The 23903-nt window shown below is 36.2% G+C and overlaps 1 protein-coding gene across 7 annotated transcripts in view; it reads left to right on the top strand.

The window, feature by feature from the left end:
• Nucleotides 1–23903, top strand: part of SOX6 (SRY-box transcription factor 6) — a 380373-nt gene that overhangs the window by 145441 nt on the left and 211029 nt on the right. For all 7 annotated transcript variants that reach the window (XM_076344067.1, XM_076344066.1, XM_076344063.1 and 4 more), the window contains one exon: nucleotides 12922–13132. In XM_076344067.1, coding sequence (XP_076200182.1) covers nucleotides 12922–13132 — 211 coding nt within the window. The remainder of the gene's footprint in view (nucleotides 1–12921; nucleotides 13133–23903) is intronic.

The following is a 23903-nucleotide window of genomic DNA, read 5'->3' as shown; positions in this document are numbered from 1 at the left end:
TTATTTTTTTCCCCTTATTTATGTCCTTCATGAGCAAAACTTTAAGTCTCAATTAATTGCATAAAGTTCCTCTGAAACACCTCAGTCTCCAAGCAGACATTAATATTGCTAAGAAAGAATTCAGAGGCGCCTGCAATTTTCCCGATTAAGGCAATTTCGTACTCCTTTAAGGGAGGATAGGAGTTTCTTTCCAGAAAGACAAATTCCAGAAGGTGGGTTGGGCAATTTTGAGATAGGTGCTGTGGTAGTGACGGCTTTTCTACTTAATAAAACCAAATTCCCAGAAGGTAAGCGCTTTCTGACCTTTCCCAGACGGATCCTTTCAAAGCAGATTTGAAGAAGCACCTGCTCATACCATTTACACTGAAAGTAAAGACAGTAGTGCTGTCATTAAAATGCATCAATAATGTGTGTTGTCTGGTTTTAAGATAGTAAATTCAAAGAATGCTGTGTCGACATATGGGGAGGAAAAAATTTCTCTTTTATGTGGTACCTAATTAAGGGCACAATCCTGCATCCTTTATGCCCTTAAAACTACTAAGGAGTTCACTGGAATTTGTGAGAACACACAGTATGCATTGTAACATGCTACGAGGGCCGTACAGATCTTAGGTGAAAAGAAGATACTGTAGTAGGGCAATTTGACTGAAAAAAAAGATTGATTTTTTTTTTTCTCCAGCATTTATGGTATGCAGCACTTTCTGTACTATAAGATACCTTTAAACTACATTGTGTATTATCATAAAAAAACCACACTGGCTAGAAATGTTTTCAAACTTTCACTCCCTTTTGATATCAGGCATTGCTTTCCACTGAGTCCTTTGTGTATTCTGAATGTCTGGAAGCCAAAATATTTTGTTTTAACTCCCACTCTATAGTATTTCCCAGCTGTGTACTTATATGGTGTAATAAAAGGATTTAACAAATGGGAAATAGCAGCTGCATTTGGAAATTCCCTTTGTGCTCCCTTTTCATTTGACAGATTCAGCAATGTGTAACAACTGTAACGTCAGACCTGTAATGACTTACACTGCGAGATCCGTATCACCAGCCAATTTGATGTTACAGTGGGGAGAAAATAAAACAACCGAAAGATTTCTGTAATTTCATGTTGCTGAGCTGAAAAGATTATATGTGTATTTCTAACTGTAACTTAATATAAAAATACCTGGACATATGGGTATTTATTGCTGCCTGTAGTTTTACTAGAAAATAAAATCTATTTTAGGCTAAGGGCCTCTCTGTTTGCTGCGGTAAACTGTAGGGAAGAGGGCAAAGTGGTACTAAGATAATGAGGAAACTATCCTACTTTCTTCCGTGGACAGGCAGTAGCAGGCAAGAAATACAGACAAATTCTTATATTGCATCCAAAACCTGGCTCTCTTGGGGCAACAGACTGAGAGAGGATGAGGGGGGAAAGCCAACAATACTTACTTTTGCTAAATTTAATAGTAACTGAATTGTTGTATCCCAATAATATGTTTACTAGTAAATATGTAAAGAAATGGAGAATCATAATTTGAGCTTTGTTCACTGGGGAACCAGGAATGGTCCCCATCTTCACATAGAGCCCCGCACAGCTTGTGAGGTAAATTATGAAGGTTTTTTATTTTTGCTCTGAAGTATCAGGAGAAAGCAGTGCCAACAACAAGATACAAAATTAGATGGACAAGTGGCCTGATCTTCTTTGAGGAATAGGATAGTGTATTCCCATGGCTGTGAAGGCTAGACGTTGGCCTCGTGAACAATAAATTTGAGCAGCTTTAACCTAATGAAATCTGGAATCTTTCTCCAAATCGCAGAATTCCCCCCCTGCCCACAACAGTAAAAAGAAGAGAGAGGCAAATTCTGTTCCCATCCTGAATACCAATATAACAATCTGGTAACAGACAGGGTTTGTGAAGAACTCGCAGGCACTGTGCCGATCACTATATATGATGATGTATCACTGCGATGGTCACTGTAGTCTTTTCTTTTCCCACTGATACTCCTCTCCTGCCCACCACCGTAGGGGGTATATAGACAGTGTGTGCATGCACAGAATGAGGGCACCCACATCTTTTTGCTCTACTGTTACTTGGAATGATGCAGTGAGAGACTGTTACAGGGAACCACAGCAGCAAGTCAAGTCTAAAGGATGGGTGTTATTTCTCTGTGACTGAGGAAAAACACACACATATACATATACAAATACAAGTTAATTACCTTCATATATATGCTAGTTTCCCCATACATTTTGTAACATCATTCAGAGACCCCTTATATTTAGAAATGAAATGTATCTCATTGGATTTTATCTCAAATGGCAACATCGACATATATTTCATAATTATGTCAAGTCTCTGTCTTTTGTTGACTTCTTGCCAGAAGAGTGAAAGGCTTGCTACCTTTCCACTGTGTCTGCACGTATGTCTCAGCAGTATTGATAGCAGATTTTTATAGGCAGCAGAAAAAGTGAAGATCTCTTAATGCCGTATGTATTTGTTCTTTTTAAAATAATTTTGAATCACCAAGTATCAAATTTAACTTTACATAGCTTTAGCAAAACTACTGGCATCAGAAAGGCAGAAATAGGTGGTATCCTGGAGGTCTTAATGTTTCAGTGCTTACTGTCTCTACATAAAACAAGCACAATCCTGTCGCTCTCCCCCCCGCCTTGTTATTAAGTTTTCTTGTTGAAAGTTCTTCCCTTTAAGGAAAATAAACTCAGGTTTTTAGGAAAGATCATTGGAAAACATTTACACACACTAAACACTGTGAATTTGTTGTTATATAAATTCATGACTTCAAATTCTCAAAAGTTATAGATACAATTACATGTTTTGAAATTTTATTTTTAGTTCATTTACAGGCTGGATATGAGCATATAAAATGCATCAAATAGAATTGCCAGAGTTTAGGGCATTTATGTATCTGCTGAATTGCTCATGCAGCTGTTATTTACATGTACAAAGCTGAGTTTTGTGATGATCGAAAGCAATTCTACTGTTCTGATATTATTTCTGCATGCCAGGTAGTGCATCAGAATTTTTATTTAACTAAAGAGATAAATACCTTCATATGTAATTGCATGGGTACAAAGTTTTGGCTGAAACTAAAGGGTGTGAAAAAGCAGATGATATATTTTATTTTTCCATAAAATAGACTTCTATGAGAAATACATTGCAGAGAAGATAGAAATAATTTTTTTTCAAGCATGTTGTTTTGATTCAAAAAGCATTCAGGAATGTGCTTAACTTGACTTTATTAGGACTACCAACAACTTTAATGTTAAGCACATGTCTAAAGGTTTGAAAGATCAAGGACTTAGTTTTACTAGCTTTAGCATAAAAAGATGTTTACATTTCATATTAAAAATAATAAAACAATACCCTAAAAGTGTGCAGGATAATGTGCTTAATGGGGGTGGTGAAATACAAAATTGACTTTATTTTAAGAAGAATCAAATAATTGTTCTTTTTTGCATGCCTGTTATACTTGTACTATTTTCATTTTGACACTGTATGATTTTTTTTTTTTCCAAATGCATGGTCTATTTTAAACCTTTCCCTATATTCTAGGGTGAACTGTGTTTAGACAGAATTAATCATCACCTGAATTCTTCACAAAAGACTTGTAGTTTATGTTAATGTAAACTTGTAGTAATTCTATTTCTTTCTCTTATTTTAACATTTCCTATTTTTCATAAAGCAATTTCTGAAAAGTTTTTAATTCACTTCTGTATATTGACATGAATTTTTTCAAAAGTAGAAGCATTAACATGCTCTAAATTGTTAAGTTTTTTTTTCCTTGGGCAAGAAGGAATCAGGTATGCATGCTGATTAACACACTCCAGTCATTAACATGTGATTATGTGGGCTGCATATTGAGCACCTGCCAAAAGATAAAATCCAGCACTTTACTGCATCTGTGCAAGGACTTTTTGCATTTCTTTTGTACTTTGACAGCTCAAGAAAAAACAGACTTTGGTATCTTTGTTCAGCATAATAAAACTGTGTACATAAAATGTCTTCATGGAGGAAGGAAAGATACTACGTATATTTATTTTAATCTTTGAGGCCATGAAAAATCCAGTGACTGAGACTTACATAGCACCAAGTGTAATATGAATCTCCTAATGTACTGTATCACTGACATTCATATACAGTTTACAACATTCCTGCATGTTTATAAGGATTATCTGTTCTGGGATTCAGCCAATGTTATTGTAATTCACAACAGTTTTATGTGATACCTTTATGTCTCATAAATGTCTTGTTTTTATTTCAATCTTCCAAATGTTTCATCAGTGTTTACCTTAAAGAAATACAAGTACTCTATGCAGCAGGCTGGTTTCCTGCATGCATTCCTCTGCAAATGTTAAAAGGGAAACATAAAGCATGTAATACATGTCATGTAACTGTATACAGAGAAGGATTTCCATGTGCATTTGATATTGCTAAAAACATAAATACAAATTTTATTTTGATATTTACAATAGATCTAGTTCTAAGTCGGACAACTAAGACGACCTAATAGGAGGAAGTTGGATGTATACAAAGTGGTCTGGAATATCCAAGCCACACAATCCTTGTTTTATTTGGCAGCTTTTGACAAGCATACATCACAAAATATGTGTCTTTATTTACCCAAAAGGTAAACAGTGCTAATCAGCTGGGACTGATCACAATGCATCTTCAGTTTCAGTTTAGATGAAAATATGTCTAAATACTCATTCTGTAAATGGTTCTTCCATTACTTTTTCCTTAATAAGAGCATTTAACTAAAGTCCAGGGCATAAAGTCTCAATATTGTTGTGATTTATTACCAAACCTAAACACAGGGAGTTAGGACATATGGTATTTGGATAATTAAGGAAATCCTTAGCATCTAACTCTTACAAAAGCACACATGAGTTTATGCATATCATTTGTGGGTGAGTTGATTGCCGTATAGAAATGATTGGTCATTGTATTTAACAATTTTGAGGTGACTTTCTATCCTGGAATGGAGCAAAAAAACCATTTTTCACAGATTTGCTCATTTGTAAAGAGAAGGGTTTAAATCACATAGTTGAAAAATTGTCACCTTCTGAAATCTCTCTACCCAGAAGTTGGTGTACCTGGATTCATTTGGTTTGCTCCAACAACCGAGTATGAAGGGATTGCTGCAATTAAGTGGTCATGTTTTACATCAAACAAAAAGTCCCTGCCTATTCCTTCCAAACAGATATCTCATCTTGCAGTGGCCTGTTCGTAAGGCCATATTCATCTCATATATGCCTGATTATTATGTCATCTCATTTTTAAACCTTTGATTGAAACTAAAGTTATTTTCCTTTTTTTTCCCTTAATATAGCATATTATTTCTTGTCTTAGAGCTAGTGCTTACTGTTGTATTGTTTCTTCTTGAGGTTTTTAGATGTGTATAAAAGGTGAAATACAAGCCTTTTACAGATTGTATTCAGCCTATACTTTGGCAGTGAAATCAGTGTAAGTTTTATCAGAGTAAATGCTGAGTTAAAGACTTGAGGTTTTATTCCATTGCTTGCCATTTGCCCTCCCACTAGCATAATTTGCTGAGACTTTACAAATGATGTTCTCTCAATAGCTCATAGCAGTCATTCTCAAGGCTTGGATTTAAATAAATCTTTCTTAATAAAACTTTTGTTTTTTTTTTTAATCGGATGAGAATTGGAAATGATAACTTAGATTTTTAATTTCTCTTAATTCTATTTAATTAAATTCCTCAAAATGGGAAACCTTATTTAATGTAGTGATTGGAAATGATTTTGTAAACATTTGCTTTCATTATATGTTAACTCCAGACTAGTTCCAAGTGCCAGCATGCCTCTAGTACTTGGAATCAAAACCACTCTGGATATCCAACTTTCCTGGGGTGTTTACATGTGTCCCATTCAATGCAGAGACAGATAAATATCCCTTTATAACAGAAAAGCCTCATCCACATGGAAATAAGCAATTCAGCTAACACATTTTATGTTAGTAATATTTGCTTGCTACTTCTTCTTGGCCATTCATCCTGTGATTTCAGTTGAACTCTTACAGAAACAGTTTTCTCTCTGGCTATTGAGTAGGATTGCAGTCGTCAACTTTCAATCAAAGTTGATGGTAGCTATTCTTAAATTGCTAACTAACACTGTGACCCTGATTTTGTACAGCCCACAGTTTCCGTTCCTGAGTTTTCCTCTTTTCTCACCTTCAGAGAGCTTCCCTCTTTGAGACAGAATCTGTGCTCCCTACATGAAACATAAATGCCACCATAAAGGAATTGCGACGTCTCTTTATTAAAATCCACAGCCTCGTGCACTCCCCACTTCTAAGGCTCCCAACCAGAGAATCCAGTTCACCAGACTGTTGGTCTGTCCTTAACCCTTACAAGGATCCCAGAGAGAGATCTGTCCCAAGCCAGATCTCCACTCATGACTGTGGAGTCCCCAAACTGAGATGTTGCTTCTGAGCCCCCAAATGCAGCCCCCATGTTTTGTACTTTGGCTATTCAGAGGAAGAAGCAAGAATATTGAATCTTGAATTTAACCTACAATCTTTCACTGATAGAACTGTCATTTTGTGTGTTTGCGCTCTATTTTGGAAGTGAAAGGGTTTAAAAGTTGACGCAAGTTGGCTCATGATTCAGTTTTCAGATATTGCTATAAACATTAGCTTCCTGATATGAAAAACACTGGGTCAACTTTCAATACCTTTATTTACGTCACTTACAGCAGTACTCCTTCATTTATCCTGTTAGAAGCAGTGGGACCACTGATGGTAAAATGAACTACTTAAACTGTTAGAATCTAAATACACAAGAAAATACATTTTTTTACACTAACAAGAAAATTATGATTATTTGTTCAATCCCTTTTCAACAGAAACATCTAAGAAAGTATAAGGAATTTCCTTCCTTTGTATAGAAACTAAGCAGCGCTCTTTTTGAAGAATTTTACCAATGTAACTTGTGAAATTTAGTGAATGTACATGCTAAAAAAATCATTTTCTCAGAGTAAGAGGCATGCTGAAATATCTATACATATTATCTTAATGTGACAGTTTTAAAGGAATTATTATGGAGTGTGAAGAAAATACCATGTATGTAGTTGCAAAGAGTCTCCCTCTTTATTTATACCAAGCTGTTGTTTGTAATTATTCAGAATTGTTTCTGCTGTTAGCAAAACTATGTTTGAGCCATTCACAGCAACTCTAAAAGGACTGGCCAACAGGCCACTCATTGTTTACACCAGGCAGCCTGGAAGGTTGATGAGACTAAGGACACTGTTGTCGTACCACATATATTCCAAGCAAACTTGGGATTGGTTAAAGAAGTACGCTGCCCCTCTAACATAAAAAAGGCCAAGGATAGACCTAGGAAAACTTTTACCATATTGCACTGGAAGTCTTAATGTTATTTTCTCATTGACATGCGAGTAGAGGGGGAGGTAGAGGTTGTAGGGGTAAGTATAAGTGTGATTTCATGCATGGGCTACCTATCCCTGAGTGAGACATGCATAGTATTTTAGTATTCATGCCTTGCCGATTTCTGGTTTTCTGTCTTTTGTGCATTTATTTATTTTTCTCTGTTTTGTCCACTTTGAAACCTAATCCTTAAATTTTAATGGCTATATATAGGTATTTAATCTGTTATAATAGGGACATTTTGTCAAAACACTAAGCACAGTGGGTTGAATGATCTGTAATAAAATTTTGTCTGTGCTAATGGGCTGGCAAGGAAATGTAGACAGGAAAAATGCCCTTTATTTACCTTGATATTAAAACCCAACATTTCAAAAATAGACTCAATTTTGCCCCTGCTGAATAGTAAGCAGCTGGAATAGTGATCCAGACTGAGTTTCTGTCTTCAGCTGCTGGGCAGTAAGATTTTCTGGTTTAGTCATCTCTGCAAATAAATACCTCTTCAACTTAAAACATTTTTATATCTGACACAGTAAGGCAAAGAAGAAAGCTTAAGATGTAAAACTATCATACATGCTGTTCCTTAAGCAGTCAGATTTATGTCTAATTTTGTGTAATAAGCTGTCTTCAAATTTTATTGTCTGCCAATTATTAAGGGGTAGTCTGGAAATGCCACCATTCTGGTGGGCAGAAATCCCTGTGCCATAACCTTGTGTATTCTGGTATGGGCATAAATGGTTGTTCTATAATTATCCAGTATTAGCATGTGAGTAGGAGGATAGTTTTATAAGTCTAGCAAAGGTATGGTGGGATCCTGAGCAATCTGCACCAGATGTCACTTTGGATCTAACTGAGAAGAAACTCACTTTGCTATGTTATCTGTAGTAAGCAATACTTTTACCTAACACTTTCTGCTAGGACCGAATTCAAAATTTTACAAACATAGCTTTTTCTTAAATTTCTTCTTTTCTAAGCACTCCATTCTTATTGTAAGTAAAATATGCTTCAGATGGACATAATATTTTGATACTGAAACTTTATTAATATGTTGATATTGTTCTATTTCTTGACTGGAAATTGAATTAATCCTAATATAGTCAAGATTAAAAATGTGTAGGGTTTACTGTGACTGAATTTCATCAATGTTGGATGAAGAAGCATGCTCTCTGCATGGACAAAATCTTTTGTCCATAGACTAAATGTTTGCTATTTATCTTGTTATAAGATATTTTCCTTTTTTCCCCTTAATTACATGGAAATCACTGAAATCAGTAAGAATAGCACACCTTGAAAAATGCATCTTTCAAAGGGACTGTCATGTGTTGAAGATATTATTTCAAGTTTAGACTTAAAATGCCATTTTACAGAAATACATGAATTTTAAACCTGAGAATTCAGGGATGTGTCAGTTGTCTAGTGTATTTTGTAGCTATTGGATTAATTTGGGCACCGGATTGTGTCCAAATACCTTAAGCGGACATTCATATCAGTCATATTCTCTTGCCCATTTTCTTATTAAGTATTATCAGTTAAGCTGAGAAAAGTTGACTTGCATGGAGAATTTTCATCAGTGCTGATGGATTGCTCAGCTGGATTTTGCAAAATGAAAACATTTGAGTTGATCTTGGCTAGGCACTTGTCTTTTCCAAGAGCACTAGGCTCTTGGAAAAAGCATGAAAAATGCCTTTGATAGCATCCTTTCTTTCCTCTCTTCACGTCAAATGAACTGGGGCTTCCTCATTCTGTAAAAGGTGGCTTCATAAAGCATCTCAAGGATAGGATCTCTTTCATTATTGAATTCTCCCATATTCAGAAGAACCAGGTTCTCCTTTCCTAACCATGAATTTATTTTCTTTTCTATGGTAAGAAACATCGTGGTCCTTTTCCATTCTGGACTCCAGATTTTCTAGTGAGAGTACCTTATGCATTAAAGCAAGAGGACCAACAAACAATTTGTGAAGATGATCTACATCTTCTCCTAGAAAACACGCATGATCCACTAATCTCTTTTCAGAGGATACCTGGGCCATAAGGATGTGTTTCCAGTTACATTAGGAGGGTATCTGCATGCTGCCTGTGAATGTCAATGCAAATTAATTTTTCATAGCCAGGCCTGCATCTGATGTATGTGATAGTCTTTGATGACACTTTTGGTCATGCAGTGGGTGAGGTGCTGGGACGTAAATGTGACATGCTGGGATGTAAATGTGACATGCATTGGTCTGCAAAAGATTATAAGATCCATGAAGCAAATTAAAATCCTTCATAAATTTGCTGCAACCTTTATTTGATTTTCAACAAACTGAATGCTGCAGTAAGAACTTCCCTTCAAATACAGTTGAGTCACCTTTCTGAGAAAATATAACAGAAATGCTTCCCTTGCCCCATTGTTTTTTGATCTGTCTAGTTTGACATGAGTGTGAGGTCAATATAACCTGTTCATATGGTTGGAATAAAAAAGAAAGCTGCCAACAGTGATACATAGGAGTAAAAATATCTAGTCTGATTGTGTAGCTATAAAATTCCTTCTGAAGCCTTTTCAATGTTTCATTTTAGCTACATTTTATTTGTACGTTATTCACAAATTTATCTAGAATCATAGAATGCATGGGAATTGGTTTTGTTTCTTGTAGATAATTGTACATGCAGCTGATTTAGATTTTTCTAGCTGAGTTCTGCTATTATTAGATAAGGTATTTACACTGGACTGGTCTACAGTTTTTCCATTTGCCCATTTAATCCCTTTAATGCCTTTCAGTTTGTGCAGTTCTCCTGCTGAATCCTCAGCCACTCTTTTTAACCATTTCTGATTTGAGAAAAAGATGGGGCTCAGAAAGTCATCCTTGCTGGGTTTCCTAGAGTGCCAATTCAGATAATACACTGCAAATGTATTAGCCAGTTAGTGACCCCAATACTACAGTTGTAGGGCCAAACAGAACCGTCATTCTGCCTCCATTCCATAAACGTACATCGTTTGCATGGAGTTTAAACTTGTCTCATCTTCATTATGGACATTGCAGTCTTTTGGGCAAGAAAAAGAAGTGTGGATGTGCTGCCTAACGGAGGCAGGACTTGAAGAGTCTTTCATTAGCAGTGAAGGAACATTGTGCTGGACCATGTATGCATCTGGACGAGGAAGAGGATAGGTTATCAGGAGGAAGAACATTCAGTCATTTCTACTTGCTCCACAGATTAGCCTTATCTTCTTGTTTCTGTCCTAAACAATAGATTTAGTGTTCCTTGCTGAGAGCATGAAAAACCCTGCGTTGAGCCTGATGGATATGCTTCATGTACTGTAAGAGGACGTTGCTTTCTTGAGAACAAACTCCTTTAAAATTACTAAGTTGCTCTTATACTGTAGTCTTCAAAGGTGAAAATGCCATGTTATATAGTATTAATTCTTCATTGAGGAAATGTACTATAGAAATTCAAGTTTTAAATTTGCAAAATATTAGAAGATGCTTTTTTCATGTCCATTGTAACTTAGACCAACTTTTAAGAAAAATGCAAAGTAGTTGTCAGAAATAATTGAAGATAAGAAAGCCTTCCTTTTCTAAAGGCAACTAAATAAATTCAGCTCTGTACCTGGCCTGTCTAAGCTATTGTTGTCCTTTGTGATGTTTGATTCTTTAATGAATACAAATGGATGGAATGAAAAATTCTTTAATGTTTAATAGATGAAAAAATGAAGGTAAAGTTTTTGTTCCATGTCACCTCTCTTTCTGTCTGTGCTTACAAAACCTCTGTCACTCCTACTGTGTTGACAGGGGTGCTGCTACTGCTGGGATGTTATAGCGTCTTCTAGTTTCCTGTCTTAGTGAATAAATACATTTTCACCGTCACTGGCGAATGCTGCCTCCTTCTCCAATGACAATAATGCTGTGCTTGATCATATACTGCTGTGCTTGACGACGATTTGTCACCACCACCTTCTATGCAGTCCACAGCCCTTAGTTACCACACTTGCTCATTGTTAGTGTTGTTCCTTCTGTTACATTGCACAGCTACTTCTTAATCTGTTCAAGACTGAAGCAAAGATTGATGTCTGATGTTGTTGCCAATGGTTAATGTTCTCTAGTCCATCTTTCTTCAGACCTTGTTTCACCTGGGACATTTCCCAACACAAGTTTCTTCAGTACTCTGTAGATGGGTATTTTCAGCTCATAGAGTAGTAGGAATATTATTGTTCGTGGGGAACACTACGCATTGGGAGAATGATTTTTGATAGAACTATTAATTCATATCTTCTTAAATATATTGCCACTATTATTATTACTTTTTAATTTTAAAGAAAATCTGTTTTATGGCATCAAATATACATGCTGGCATTTCTAGGCATACCATAAACAAAAAACCTCAATATTTTTTTACCCCCAATTTTTAGCACTCCTTGCCTTGTATTATTAAAAATTAAAATACAATAACAATTTTGGAAAGGGAAGTGTGTGAGAAATTCCCGTGGTTGAGTTTTTGAGGGCAAATTGAAGATTTTTTGCTCTTTTTAGCTGAAAGTGAAAGCAGAGATGCAGCAAATGTTGCATCTATGGTTGGGAGAATGAGGAGTCTGAGGCAGAGAAGTTCATAAAGGGCTTGCTGTTGGATGGTATCACAAAACTGAGGAGAATTGACATGACTCGTTGCTTTTTGATGCCTTTTTTTTAGCTTATTGCTCAAATACTATGTGTTATCTATTGACAAGGGAGATGAACCCTTTTTTAGCTTATTGCTCAAATACTATGTGTTATCTATTGACAAGGGAGATGAACCCTTTCTACTTCTTTTTCTGTGTTTTTGACTATATAACACCTTCTCTGAGACATGTAGTCTCAATACGTATGTATCAGCATACATGACTTGTTCTGCCATAAACTCATTTCCTTTCTCATTCTTGTCTATGTTAGCCTGGAAAGTAACATCTTTTGTATATCAGAAGCATTATAACCTTCATTCTTTAAGAAAAGCGTTTAATTTAAAACTCAGTGAATGAGCATGAGTAGACACATACCATAAGCTTTGTTTAACTGTGAAGTAGATTCCTTGCTCCTCAGTCATTACTGGCCTAACTCTTTTTCTAGTTTTAAAGTTATGTTGTTTTCCATTAGCTGAGGATCTATCCAGGAATAATTTGTCCTTGCCTGTATTTTCTCTCTCAGTGCTACATGTATTGCCCTTACTTAAGGAACTAAAGAAAACTGTAAAAGCTTACGTTGATTGAAAAAAAAGTGTTGAAGTGGCTTGTTTCTGACAAGGAAAATCCTTGATGAGGAGTATCTTGGGCATGAAGTACGATTGTTAGAAGCACGAAGAGCACTGGCCTCAAGGAAAAAAGAGCCCCCGTCAAGCACTGAAACTAAGAAATTCAAATCATAATGCTCATTTTAGAAACTGGAGGATACATGTAGGCTCCTTAGTATTACAGACTAATAAATAATGCTTTCCACTTTTACCTGTTTGAGATCCTTCTGATGTAAGATAATAGCCTATGTTTTCACATTGTATTGTTTCTTTGCAGGAGTCAGAGAGTAGTAAGTTATGTTCCCTATATTCCTTCCGAAATACCTCTACCTCACCAAACAAGCCCGACGAAGGAGGTCGTGACCGCAGTGAGCTAATGACCAGTGTTAATTTTGGAACACCAGAACGCCGCAAAGGAAGCCTTGCAGATGTGGTGGACACACTGAAGCAGAAGAAACTAGAAGAAATGACCAGGACTGAGCAAGAGGGTATGTGTTGGATAAGACCGATAGTTTCCCCACCCCCAAACCCTACAATTTTTATGGCATAAAGAATGTGTTGGGTATCAAGAGCCAGAAAATTGCATAATTGGCAAAGGCTAGGATAAAGTTATTCACAGGTTACCATGGCAATGGTAGCTTGAGATCCATTAGGGATTTTAGACAAATATGCCAGTTTTTTAAAACTTTCTAAATTGGGTTAGTTGTCTGTGAGTCAAAGCAAGAATGTCGGTTTAGGTGAAAATTCAACTCTTACTTGAAAGGTTATGATGAATTCTTAACTGGTTGTAGAGTTGTGAGGGATATTCTTCAGTGGTATTTGTTCCTTTTCTTTTAAAAGATAGATGTTTATTTTAAACAATAGGAATGAATAAAATATGAGCTGGTTTGTTTTGTCTTAGAAATTCTCATCTTTCATCACCTTAATGACCCAGTATCTGTGGCTAGGAGAATGGGAAACAGTTTTAAGTGTAAAGAGTACCTAGTTCTGACCTATATATGTAGAATTGTGGCTGAAGAAATAAATTTTTTTATAGTCTGCTCAGATATTGTTACAAGTGTTAAAAGAGAGAGAGAAAAATGAGGACAAATCTTTGAACTCTAAGGCAGTTTATGTATTCAGTCCTTATTCAGGTATTTTCATCGACTTTGCTAAGATTTTGGCCTTGATAGGAACTAACAGAACTGGAGAATGAGTTTATCAGTATATGTGTGCACATGGTCAGGGTCCACTATGAAAACCTCTGCCCATGTCAAGTAGTATGAAGTCTTCGTTCATTCTGCAACAACACCTTCTAGTCTGTGAGCTCATACATGAGTTTGAACCAGGGAAGATGCAAGAGCAGGAGGCTCTGAAATAGATAAACAGGTGTGGAGGCATCTGTGTGGATTCTGTTAGTTAATTTACCGGTGGTGTTTTGTGGCATTAAAAATAACCCAGGAAGAGTATTTGTAACGTAGTAGAACCACAAGGCAGTAGAACTTTGTGATCCCTTTTTTCTTTGAAATATGAATGAGTTAAGAATGATTTTACCTCCTCAATTTCATGGTATGGTCATAGTGCACTTCAAACAACGCACTTTAGGATCCCTTGGCTCCATGTAGCAGTGGAGATTTCAATTAAAATTGATGCTGTTACAATAATATGTTTAAATATGGGATAAAATCATGTAGGGATGGAAGTAGGCTTTCAAATTTCTTGGCATAATTGTTAAATGCCAGCACATAGATAAATGTGTTCTATAGGTGTCCTTTCTGAAGCTGGTGAAACATCTCTAAAGAGAGAATGTCCCAGATTCTTTACTACCATCTGTCTGTTTTCAGCTGTAAAGATCACTCTTTGAAAAATTGCTTTCTTAGATTTGGTGGTTAGACTAGGAAAACTATTTTAAATGTTACTTTGGCAAAGTTGTTTTTTACAGTCAGTAACAGTCGTTCGACACTCCATGCTAATCAAAGGTCTTGGCTCATACTTTGCTGCGGGAGTATACAAGTTGCTCTTGATTATAGTGACACCACAGCTAAGACTTTTCCAGGAGTATACTGAATGGTGTGTTAATAAAAATGTGCATCAAAAAGTTTAAACATAGTATCTTACTGTAAGGATTCAAGCATTTCATAGCTTATTTTTGTATGAATTCTCAAGAATTTTCTGCACTTCCTCTGTATTAGTATACACTATTTGATTTGAGAGGTATGTGCACAGCAGAGAGATCCCCCTCACTGAGTTTGAGCCTTCCATGCTGTATGTTCTCACCAGCTGTGAAATAGAGGTAATTTCTGATCTATAAAATAATTTTGCCTTTTATGGACCACATTATACTGGAAAACCATTCTAAAGTCTGCCTGTAAGTTCAAAGGTAATTGACTGTATCTTCATGTTAAGTTCTTTTCAATCCATCCAGCATTTTCTGTAGAAAAAAAGGTCAATTCCATTTTACAGAAATAATTAATGAACATCTGACTGGTACCATATAAACTAACATAGAAAAATCATTAAAAGAAAGATTGGAAATTCTTCAGGATGTTACACTTAGGAAGTTCAATGGTTTTAAGCTTCTGTGTAGACTAGGAATACCAAAATTCTTATGACAGGTTTGAATAGCTATTTCAGTATTCAGAGGTTTCTCTGAATTAAAGAGAATTAAACTCTCCATACTTGTTTGATTGGAATAAAATAACATTTTAAAAATAATTACTATTTTAAGACTCTGATCTTTGTTGTGACTGTGGGTGCTGCAGCTGACTCAGTGCAGAGTCAGTTGGAGAAATAAGGTCTGAGATTATGAAAATGTTTTGCCATTTTGTAGTCTCTTTTAAACAACCTAATTAATAGCCTAATCACACATGTACCATACATGATGCTCTTTAACATCTAGCCTTTAGAATAGGTTTATATGGAGTTCTTTTCTTAAAATGGTATGCAGCCAATGCTGTTGAGGAGCCCTTTGTGTAGTAAGTCCTGATCTGTCACAAAATTGCTTATCCAAATTGAAAAACACCTGCTGAGTTTTGAGCAAATAGATAGCATAATATAAATGCTTTAATGAATGTAATGGGGAAAAGACATGTATTTCTACTGTATACTACTCTGTAAAATCTGTGGGGCTTGAAGTCTTGCATCACTCCTATGAATAAACTAATAGTACATGTTAGCATCTTTTATAGGGAGGAGCTCCATGACCATTGATGTAGCTGTGGGAATTGGGCTAACATAACGGTCAAGTTAATTGTAGAATTAGAAGTGGAATAAAGAACTCAAGAATTCCAGTCATCTGCTCTAACCCCCATGCGAGTACAGCAACAAGTCTCTTTTAATGTTTTTATAGTAACTTTCTGGTCCATCGATAGGATCTGAATTTGAGTAATATGAGTTGCTGGTGTCAAATACTTAAATATTTTGTGGTATACCTTCAGATATTAGGTGACTGTTATGCTTGTATATACTACTTCTGGTCTCTGTTGTACCTCATAACATTGGGAAAGAAATACATACTGAAAGACTTTATCGTGTCTAAACAGATATATTTAATCAGAGTCCTTTGGCTTCTGAAAATAAGTTGTCTAATGAGAATTTCATCTGAGCAGCTGTGACTGAGGAGGTCAACAGGCATTGCCTAAGAGAATATGGCCCAGCTGGTTAAATCTGGTTGTTGTAGTGATTTAAATGGTCAAGTGCTGCTTGTAATCCAGGACCGTCTGTTTGTAAAGGAAAGAGTGAGTGCTTCAGCATAATGTACAGCTGTTTTAATCTCTCTTTAATAATAGTGCTTCAGCCAGTGTCATGTCTTGTGTATAATACTGGGAACATGAGCACCTCATACAGGACTGAATATAGCTTAGGTATGTTTTTAGCATTATTTGTAGTTTGAACAAAGATTACCAACATCACAGGATAAACAACATCTTTTGACTTCATGGTCCAGTGTTTGCATACTTTGTACACTAAGGCATTCCTGTGTTTTAATTTGTAATGATTTGGAAATGAGAAAATTGATGAGAAAATTGTAACTGGGGGAAAAAAAATAAAGAATGCTACAAATATTTAGAGTTAATTTGAGTATGTAAAGACTTTGCTGACATGTGTTCTCATAAGACAGAAGAGGTCAGAAATGAACAGGTGTCTAATTTAATCAACAACACTAGACTCTAGGGCCTCTTGGATGACTTCAATATATTCATCATCTTAGCTTTTCTATGAGCAGAAGGATTGTTTTACTGGCTTTTTTTCTTTGGAGGTATCCTCCAGTACAATCAAGTATTAAATCTCTTTACAGCTCAGATGAAGAGTTTATGTTAGATAGTATGGTCAGGCTGCTTCTTTCCCTTTCTATCCCCCTTCAGTAAAAGACCTTTCTTTCAGAATATTGCTTATATTACTGTTGTGAGACAGATTTACATTGCCTGGGCTGCCTGAATTCTAGGCTGAGAATTGGCTTCCAGACAACTATCCTACTGTATTTCACCATAAGCCTCTACGAGCAATAATTAGTAGTACACATCTTGTCTGTAGCTAGGAGAGCAGATTTCCCCCTTTCAGATCTGGAATGCTAGGTTGGCAGGTCAGCTGGCACTTCTGAGCTGGAAACTGGGCATGTCATTTCTGCTAAGTGCTAAGCCCTCATTACTCAGGGCCTGGATTCCTAATTCACTTTTGACCTTGATTCTGAGCGATGTATACAGTATCGTTTTTCAACCAAGCTCAGTTCAGAATTCTAGCACAAGCTTTTTATAAACTGCTTCCCATTCTTGTTTCCTCCTTGAAGACCACAGTTGAACATTCAGAGATCAAAGATTTTTATGTATGCATGTTGGAATAATGAACATCTATATAAAGAGTAGTATATTCATAAATTTCTGTCTACTCTCTGTCATGTGCACCTGTTTGTACTCTCTCTCTCTATGGGTGGATATATGTAACTCATGGTGATATGTAATATGTCTAAATATATCTAAATTAAAAATTAAGGATTCACATGTATTATTCATTTTATATGCAATTGGGAAAATCTTACTACGCTACTCGGTAGTGGTGTTTGTTCTGATTTTGTGTTTTGTTATTTTTTTCCTCCAGTTTCATTAGTTAATAATAATTGAAGGCTTTCTTTTATATTGACTTAAAATAGATTAACACTTCCCCTATAAAATTTTCTATCATGCCAGTAAGAACAGTATACTCAAGTATTGCGCACACAAATATGTACATATTTCCTGTTGACTTCACTGGGAAATACAGAAAGTTAAACTTTCACATACTGTGTTTTATAACTGGACACTGGTAAACCATTTTGGTTGTAATTTTATGCAGGTTTTTTTGTTGTGTTGGGGGTTTTGGGGGTTGTTTTTTTGTTATTGTTGTTTTGGGTTCTTATTTTTTTAATGGAATCTCTGTGTGTTATATCATATTAAATGAATAGATGGTTTCAGTTTTGTATTCTTTGTTTTAAGCCTGCCACAGCTGAGAACAGACAGAGTTCAGGCATATACACTTGTTTTCTGGTATAGTTTTAAGCACAACCTTTGAGGACATTAGGTGTCAGGAGTTCTCTTTTGTGGATCAGGTCTAGAAGTGAACTACTGACCATCTGTGGTCAATGAATATTTTTGAAGGTTCTTCAGAAGTTTTACTGAGATTTAATTCAAGTTATCTGTCTTGTGGTGTGCTCTATACCCACACTTTCCACTGATGAAGGCGTGATCCCTGGCTACCCTAATACACCTGGCATTTATAGACCCCTGTTCTTTATTCTTCGGTTTTCTTGATGGCTACAGATATTTTGTTGTGTTTCAAGGCTTTAAAAATGTTACTGGGATTTGGTATTAGGATTATCCAAACCAATTGGTAAAAATGAATTAATACTACTGTTCCATTTTTTGTGATACCTATGGAATTCTTAAATGGTAACTGGGGTTCCTCTCAGCTAGAAACAAGCCCTTTGGATGTGAAAAAAACACCTTCTTCAAAATCCTTTCGTCATCTTTGACAAACCTGGCCACATCTGCTAGGTACCACCCTCGTGGTGTTTCCCTTTTCTTCTTAAAAATCATTTTTGGTAAGCAAATTCAGAATCAGTTATGTATATAGTTAATTTAATACATATCTTTCACTTGCTTTTTGTTAGAAGCCATATATAGTAGCATCTAGGCTGAGGAATTTTTCTGCTAAGCTCCAAACATGCTTCCAAAATAAAAACACAAAAGCCCAAAAGTCCACACAATAAATTGGTGACTCAGATCAAGTTAGAGGAGAGATACGAGGCACGTTTTCCTAAACCGCTGTTTTCTTGAATTACTTACCTCTTTACCATATAATTAAACGCAACTCACTGTCTCTCTTTTTTTTTTTCATCCAAAGATCTTGGTAAAATCACATTGGTCACTTCTTTTTCTTGCAATTTATGTTGCTGTTCTAGAAAAATATATTCTTCTATTTAGAGAAGTTTTATAGATCATAAAATTTCTACGAATTCATTTGTTGAAGTCTACAGTGAATTCCTGTGTCTTAATGTGTTAAATTAAAGTAATTTAGAACTTTTAGGAACATTACCACAAAGAAAGTGGTTTTTAGGGTTATTTTCCTGGCAACTAAAAAAAGATGCAGCCTAGTTTCTTTCTATCTAATGTACTTGATTTTTCTATCACAAATTCATTGTTGTTTGAAGCAGAAATAACTTTAATGAACTTGTTTTAATGACATTTAGAACACAACATATGCCTAGGTAAATTTTTTTTTTTTGCAAAGGCAGACCCAGCCTGGTTAACCATACTGTATCTGGTCATTAGTATTTTGACTCATATTTTTGTTTATCCTTCTAGGTATATGAGAATTTATGCATTTTTGATTATTTCCTGTCTTATACCCTTTAAGTTATTCAGAGTACTGTTTGATTAAATGCTATCTCTTTTTTTTTTTTTTTAAAGACACTGGCACATGTTGTCATCTTTCCACCTTATCTTTGCATTTATTCTGGCTGTCTACACTACAGTCTTGCCCAGTGTTGTAGCATTTGAGCATCTAGTCATTACTCACAGGTTCTGTATGGATGACAGTATAGTATTTCTTCAGCATTTTTCAGTATGTCTCATGCTACATTTGAAAGTTTCCCTTCAGTTTTCTTTGTTCTGAAATTTGTTCATGGCACAGAAATGGGGAACAGTACAGGCTTTTACATAGGTATCATGAAGAATGAGATCTATATGAGTAAGTCAATAGATTATGGAAACCATCTTTTTTGCTAAAAGGTTTTCATGTCCCTTCAGTTCTTAGATCTAATTCAGGATTATCAGCAAAATGTGGTGAGTATGATGGTAGCATTTTTCATAATAGGATCTGCTGGAAGTTGAATGGAAATAGCCACATGAGGACCTGTCAGGTGAAAATACACCTTGGTTACTATCAGACAGTTACCTATATGTAGGATCTATGGCATTTTATGGAGCTTCTACTTTTATGGAGGTTCTGTTTCCCAGTGCAGGTTGTTTTCTTGTTGAAGCTTTGTACCTCTGCACCTCCACAAAATTGTTGCTTTTGCTAATAAACAGAGTGGTCATAGCTTGAATCCTGATGTGGGGAGAGTCTGAAATTCAGGTCTTAATTCTGAAGATTGGGACATCCCTTCTAGCTATGATAGCTCTTTAAAGTATTTTTGGGTAGATGTTTACTTTCACCGTTTTGAGATACTCACAGTACATTGAGGAAATGTCTTTATTCAGCCCTGAATATTTGAGATGAGTAAAATCCTTTTCATTAGAACAAATGGGCTTTCAGCCTTTCCTCATTGTCTCTGAACTTGAGCTGTAGACAGGGACAGATTATACTGAAACAGGCCGAGATCTTCTCAACGCCAGCATCTACTGACCATTCCAACCAGTTCCTCCCCAGTGACTGTGTTTTCCAATGTCTTACCTTCAGGGGTCATCTCATTCTTTAATCCAACTGTACCTCTCAATTCTGACATTGCCCACTGCTGGATACAATGTAATTTAATTTAATTTTTACTGTGTGATAAATTGTCTCCATGCTTCCATTTTTATATCATTTTCTGCACTGCGCTCCTCTACATTTTCGTCTCCTTTTTAGACATGGTATAAGATCTGCTATCTTTACACTGTCTGTATGTTATTAGTATTATGAAAGCATTATTAAAAAAGCATCTCTAAAATTCCAGTTTTTTCCTTAGGGCAGTAAGAAACAAGTTCAGTATGGATGAGTACAACTGACATTGGGCTCTGTGGTGAAGAATGTAAGTGAGCAAATAGCTGTAAAAATATGGAGAGTTGCTTCAGTTGCGTGATCTTGGCAGCAGAAAAATAAATTCAAACTTCATTAGTTTCTGATGTACTGTGACACAAAACGTTATGATCAGATCATGCTTTAAAATGGGAATTGAAATACATTTTGTAGTCATGAGGTTAATAGTAGGGTCTAGACTGCAGTACTTCCCTTCCTAAAATTGCTAATGTAAATATAAAAATATGAGGGAAAGATAGGGCTCGAATGTGGCCGATCTTGTATGCCATTGTATTTTCCAAGTTCTGTAGGGTGAATGACCTCAGATTTCTTTGGTGATGAACTTTAAGTTTTAGTTGGTCTTATTTGCTTTGCCATTCCTGCTGTTTTGCAACAGGGCCTAAAAGTGCTTTAAGTGCTTGTGACTGGGGTAATGAATGAAAATATCTTTCCAGCACTGAGAGTATTGCATTAGACTGAATAGTCACCTTACTTGTAAAAGCACTATTAGAGAGGGGCAGCTGTAAGTAAGGATAACGATTTGTGTCCAGTGCTTATTTACTGAAAATTGTAAATGTATTATTTATTGAGAGCTCTCCAGACAGTGCTTGTCAGAATAAAAATGTCAACTCTAAGCAAAATGTTATAATACATAATAAAAATGCTAGGTACGCACTTTAGAGATACAGCTAATTAGATCTGCTTTTCTTAAAGAAATGACAGTAAAAATGGTCAGCAGCATATACATTTTAAATGCTGATATATTCCTTATTTTTCTATATGGTATTTGGTTTAGATACCTTATCATTACTTAAAAATAATTTTGACAACTTTATTTGGTTGCCACAAGAGAGACAGAGGCATTCGCTGCCTGGCTGCACGAGGCAGCTACATGCTCAGGCTGTCTTGTTCATCTGATGGAGAGAGCAGCTACTCTCACCTCTGTGTTTTAGCCTGAAACTCCAAGATGCCACTTCTTTCGTGAGGGAAACCTGCCTCCAGTGGAAACAACAAACAATTATTAAGATTAATCTTCAGCCGTGCTAATTAATCCCAAACAAATATTATGTTAAGGAGACTAAATCCATTCAACATCGGTGTTACTTTTGTGTATTATTACAGACAGGTAAGACTTAGGGAAAAAAAGTAGTTCATTTTTTCCATTTAAAATACTTCTTTATTTAAGTATTTTTTAAATATATTTTTATTTTTCCTGAAATTTGTAATGGGAAGAATTTGAGCTTAAAAAATTGGGAAATCTTTTAGATTGTTTTATAATGTGAGGGAGGAAACTGGATTTTCAATTTATCCTTTTTATGAATAACTGCTCAGTTCAACATCATAAAATTTAGGATGTCATCATTAAAAGCAGCTTTCTTCTTTCAAGTACATCAGCCAATACATGAAAGAGCCCTACTGTGTTTATTGCAATCTATCCATGACAATCTATCCATGTTCTCCTGCACTCAGTTTGCTGTCGGTTTCACAGAGCCGGAGAACCACAGAGTGACTGAGGTGGTAAGGCACAGCTTGTGATTGTCTGGTCCAACTCCCTGCTCAGAGCAGGATCACCTAGAACAGGTTGCTCAGGCCGGTGTCCCATCAGTTTTTGAGAATCTCCAAGGATGGAAACTCCATAACCTGTTCAGAGTTTGGTCATTCTAACAATAAGAAAGGTTTTGCTTATGTTTCAAGGGAATTTCCTATATTTCCATTTGTGCCCTTTGCCTCTGGGCCTGTCACTGGGCACCACTGAGAATAGTGTGGGTCTCTCTTCTTTACTCCTGCCATCAGATACTTACATACTGTCCCCTGGAGCCTGCTCTTTTCCAGGCTAAACACTCACAGCTATCTCAGCCCCTCTTGATCTGAAAGATGCTCCAGTTGGTTGTCTCGCTGGACTCTCTTCAGTATGCCCATGTCGTTCTTGTACTGCGTCCAGAACTGGACGCAGCACCCCAGGTGTGGTCTCAAATATGGTATATTTTAAGGCCTCTACTTCTGCACTGTAGGGCTGATCTGGTACCTTTAAAGCCAAGAAGGGCTTTATCATGAACTTCAATGGCAGTATGCTCAAGCCCTGTCTGAGTCCTATTCATCTGTGTAATTCGTTTTAGCCCTGCATGTGTGCTCTCACTTCCCAGCGCATAGCTGATGAGCACAAAGTGAAAACCAGGAACAAAATGTAATTCAGTGTTCTGAACTACATGTTTCTGTGCTTCATAAGTGTATTTTGGATTGTGATGAATCCTTCTAATTCCCATTTGTAGCCTTATTTACTCATTGGCATGTTGATCTCCAAAATGAAGCAAGAGTTAATAGTTGTTAATGTGTCAAAATCCTCCCTATTCTGTATTACTTCAATAACATAAAGAAGTGGTGGTGTTTCTGTAGAGTTCAGATTGTGATATTCGTTAAGAAAGAGTGCAATAGCCCTTGTTAAATATAGTCGTGAGGGCAAGTACTGTGTAAACATCTGCAGATAGCTCCTGTTAGCATTGCTCCGTCCTGACTAGCAGCACCCATTCTGCTGCAGTCTTGGGTTGGTCTTTAACATGGGCTGCCAATCAGTAAAGCCAAAATGTCTTGTTCTACAGCCTAGCATTTTGGAATGTATCTAATAGCTGTTTTCTTTTATTAATCATAATATATTTTTAGTTTTACTTACATAGGTGCCCAGAGTTCCTGGGCACAGTGCCCTGTGTATGAATGCCTGTTTATTTTCATCTTCCTTTTTGTTAACTGTTTTACTTAATGCTTTACATAACCATTTGCCATATTTCGACATGAAGCTATAATGCACTGCTGCCTGCTCACATTTCTTAAAGAACTTGATGTGATATCACCTTCTACGGTGAATCGTGATCTTCACTGAACCTAAAAAAGCCCATCTTGAATACTCTTCTGTCTCTTATTTGTTTGAAAATGTTGAGGCAAGCAGGCTCTTTCACCCATCTGGAGGAACTCTGAACACAGTCTAGAGAGCCTGCAGTGGCACCAAAAACATTGAGAGCTCTGTACTGAACTTCT

The sequence above is a fragment of the Aptenodytes patagonicus genome, chromosome 7 (assembly GCF_965638725.1).
Source record: "Aptenodytes patagonicus chromosome 7, bAptPat1.pri.cur, whole genome shotgun sequence".
In the NCBI taxonomy this organism is placed as follows: domain Eukaryota; kingdom Metazoa; phylum Chordata; class Aves; order Sphenisciformes; family Spheniscidae; genus Aptenodytes; species Aptenodytes patagonicus.
This window is presented reverse-complemented; position numbering and strand designations above follow the sequence as displayed.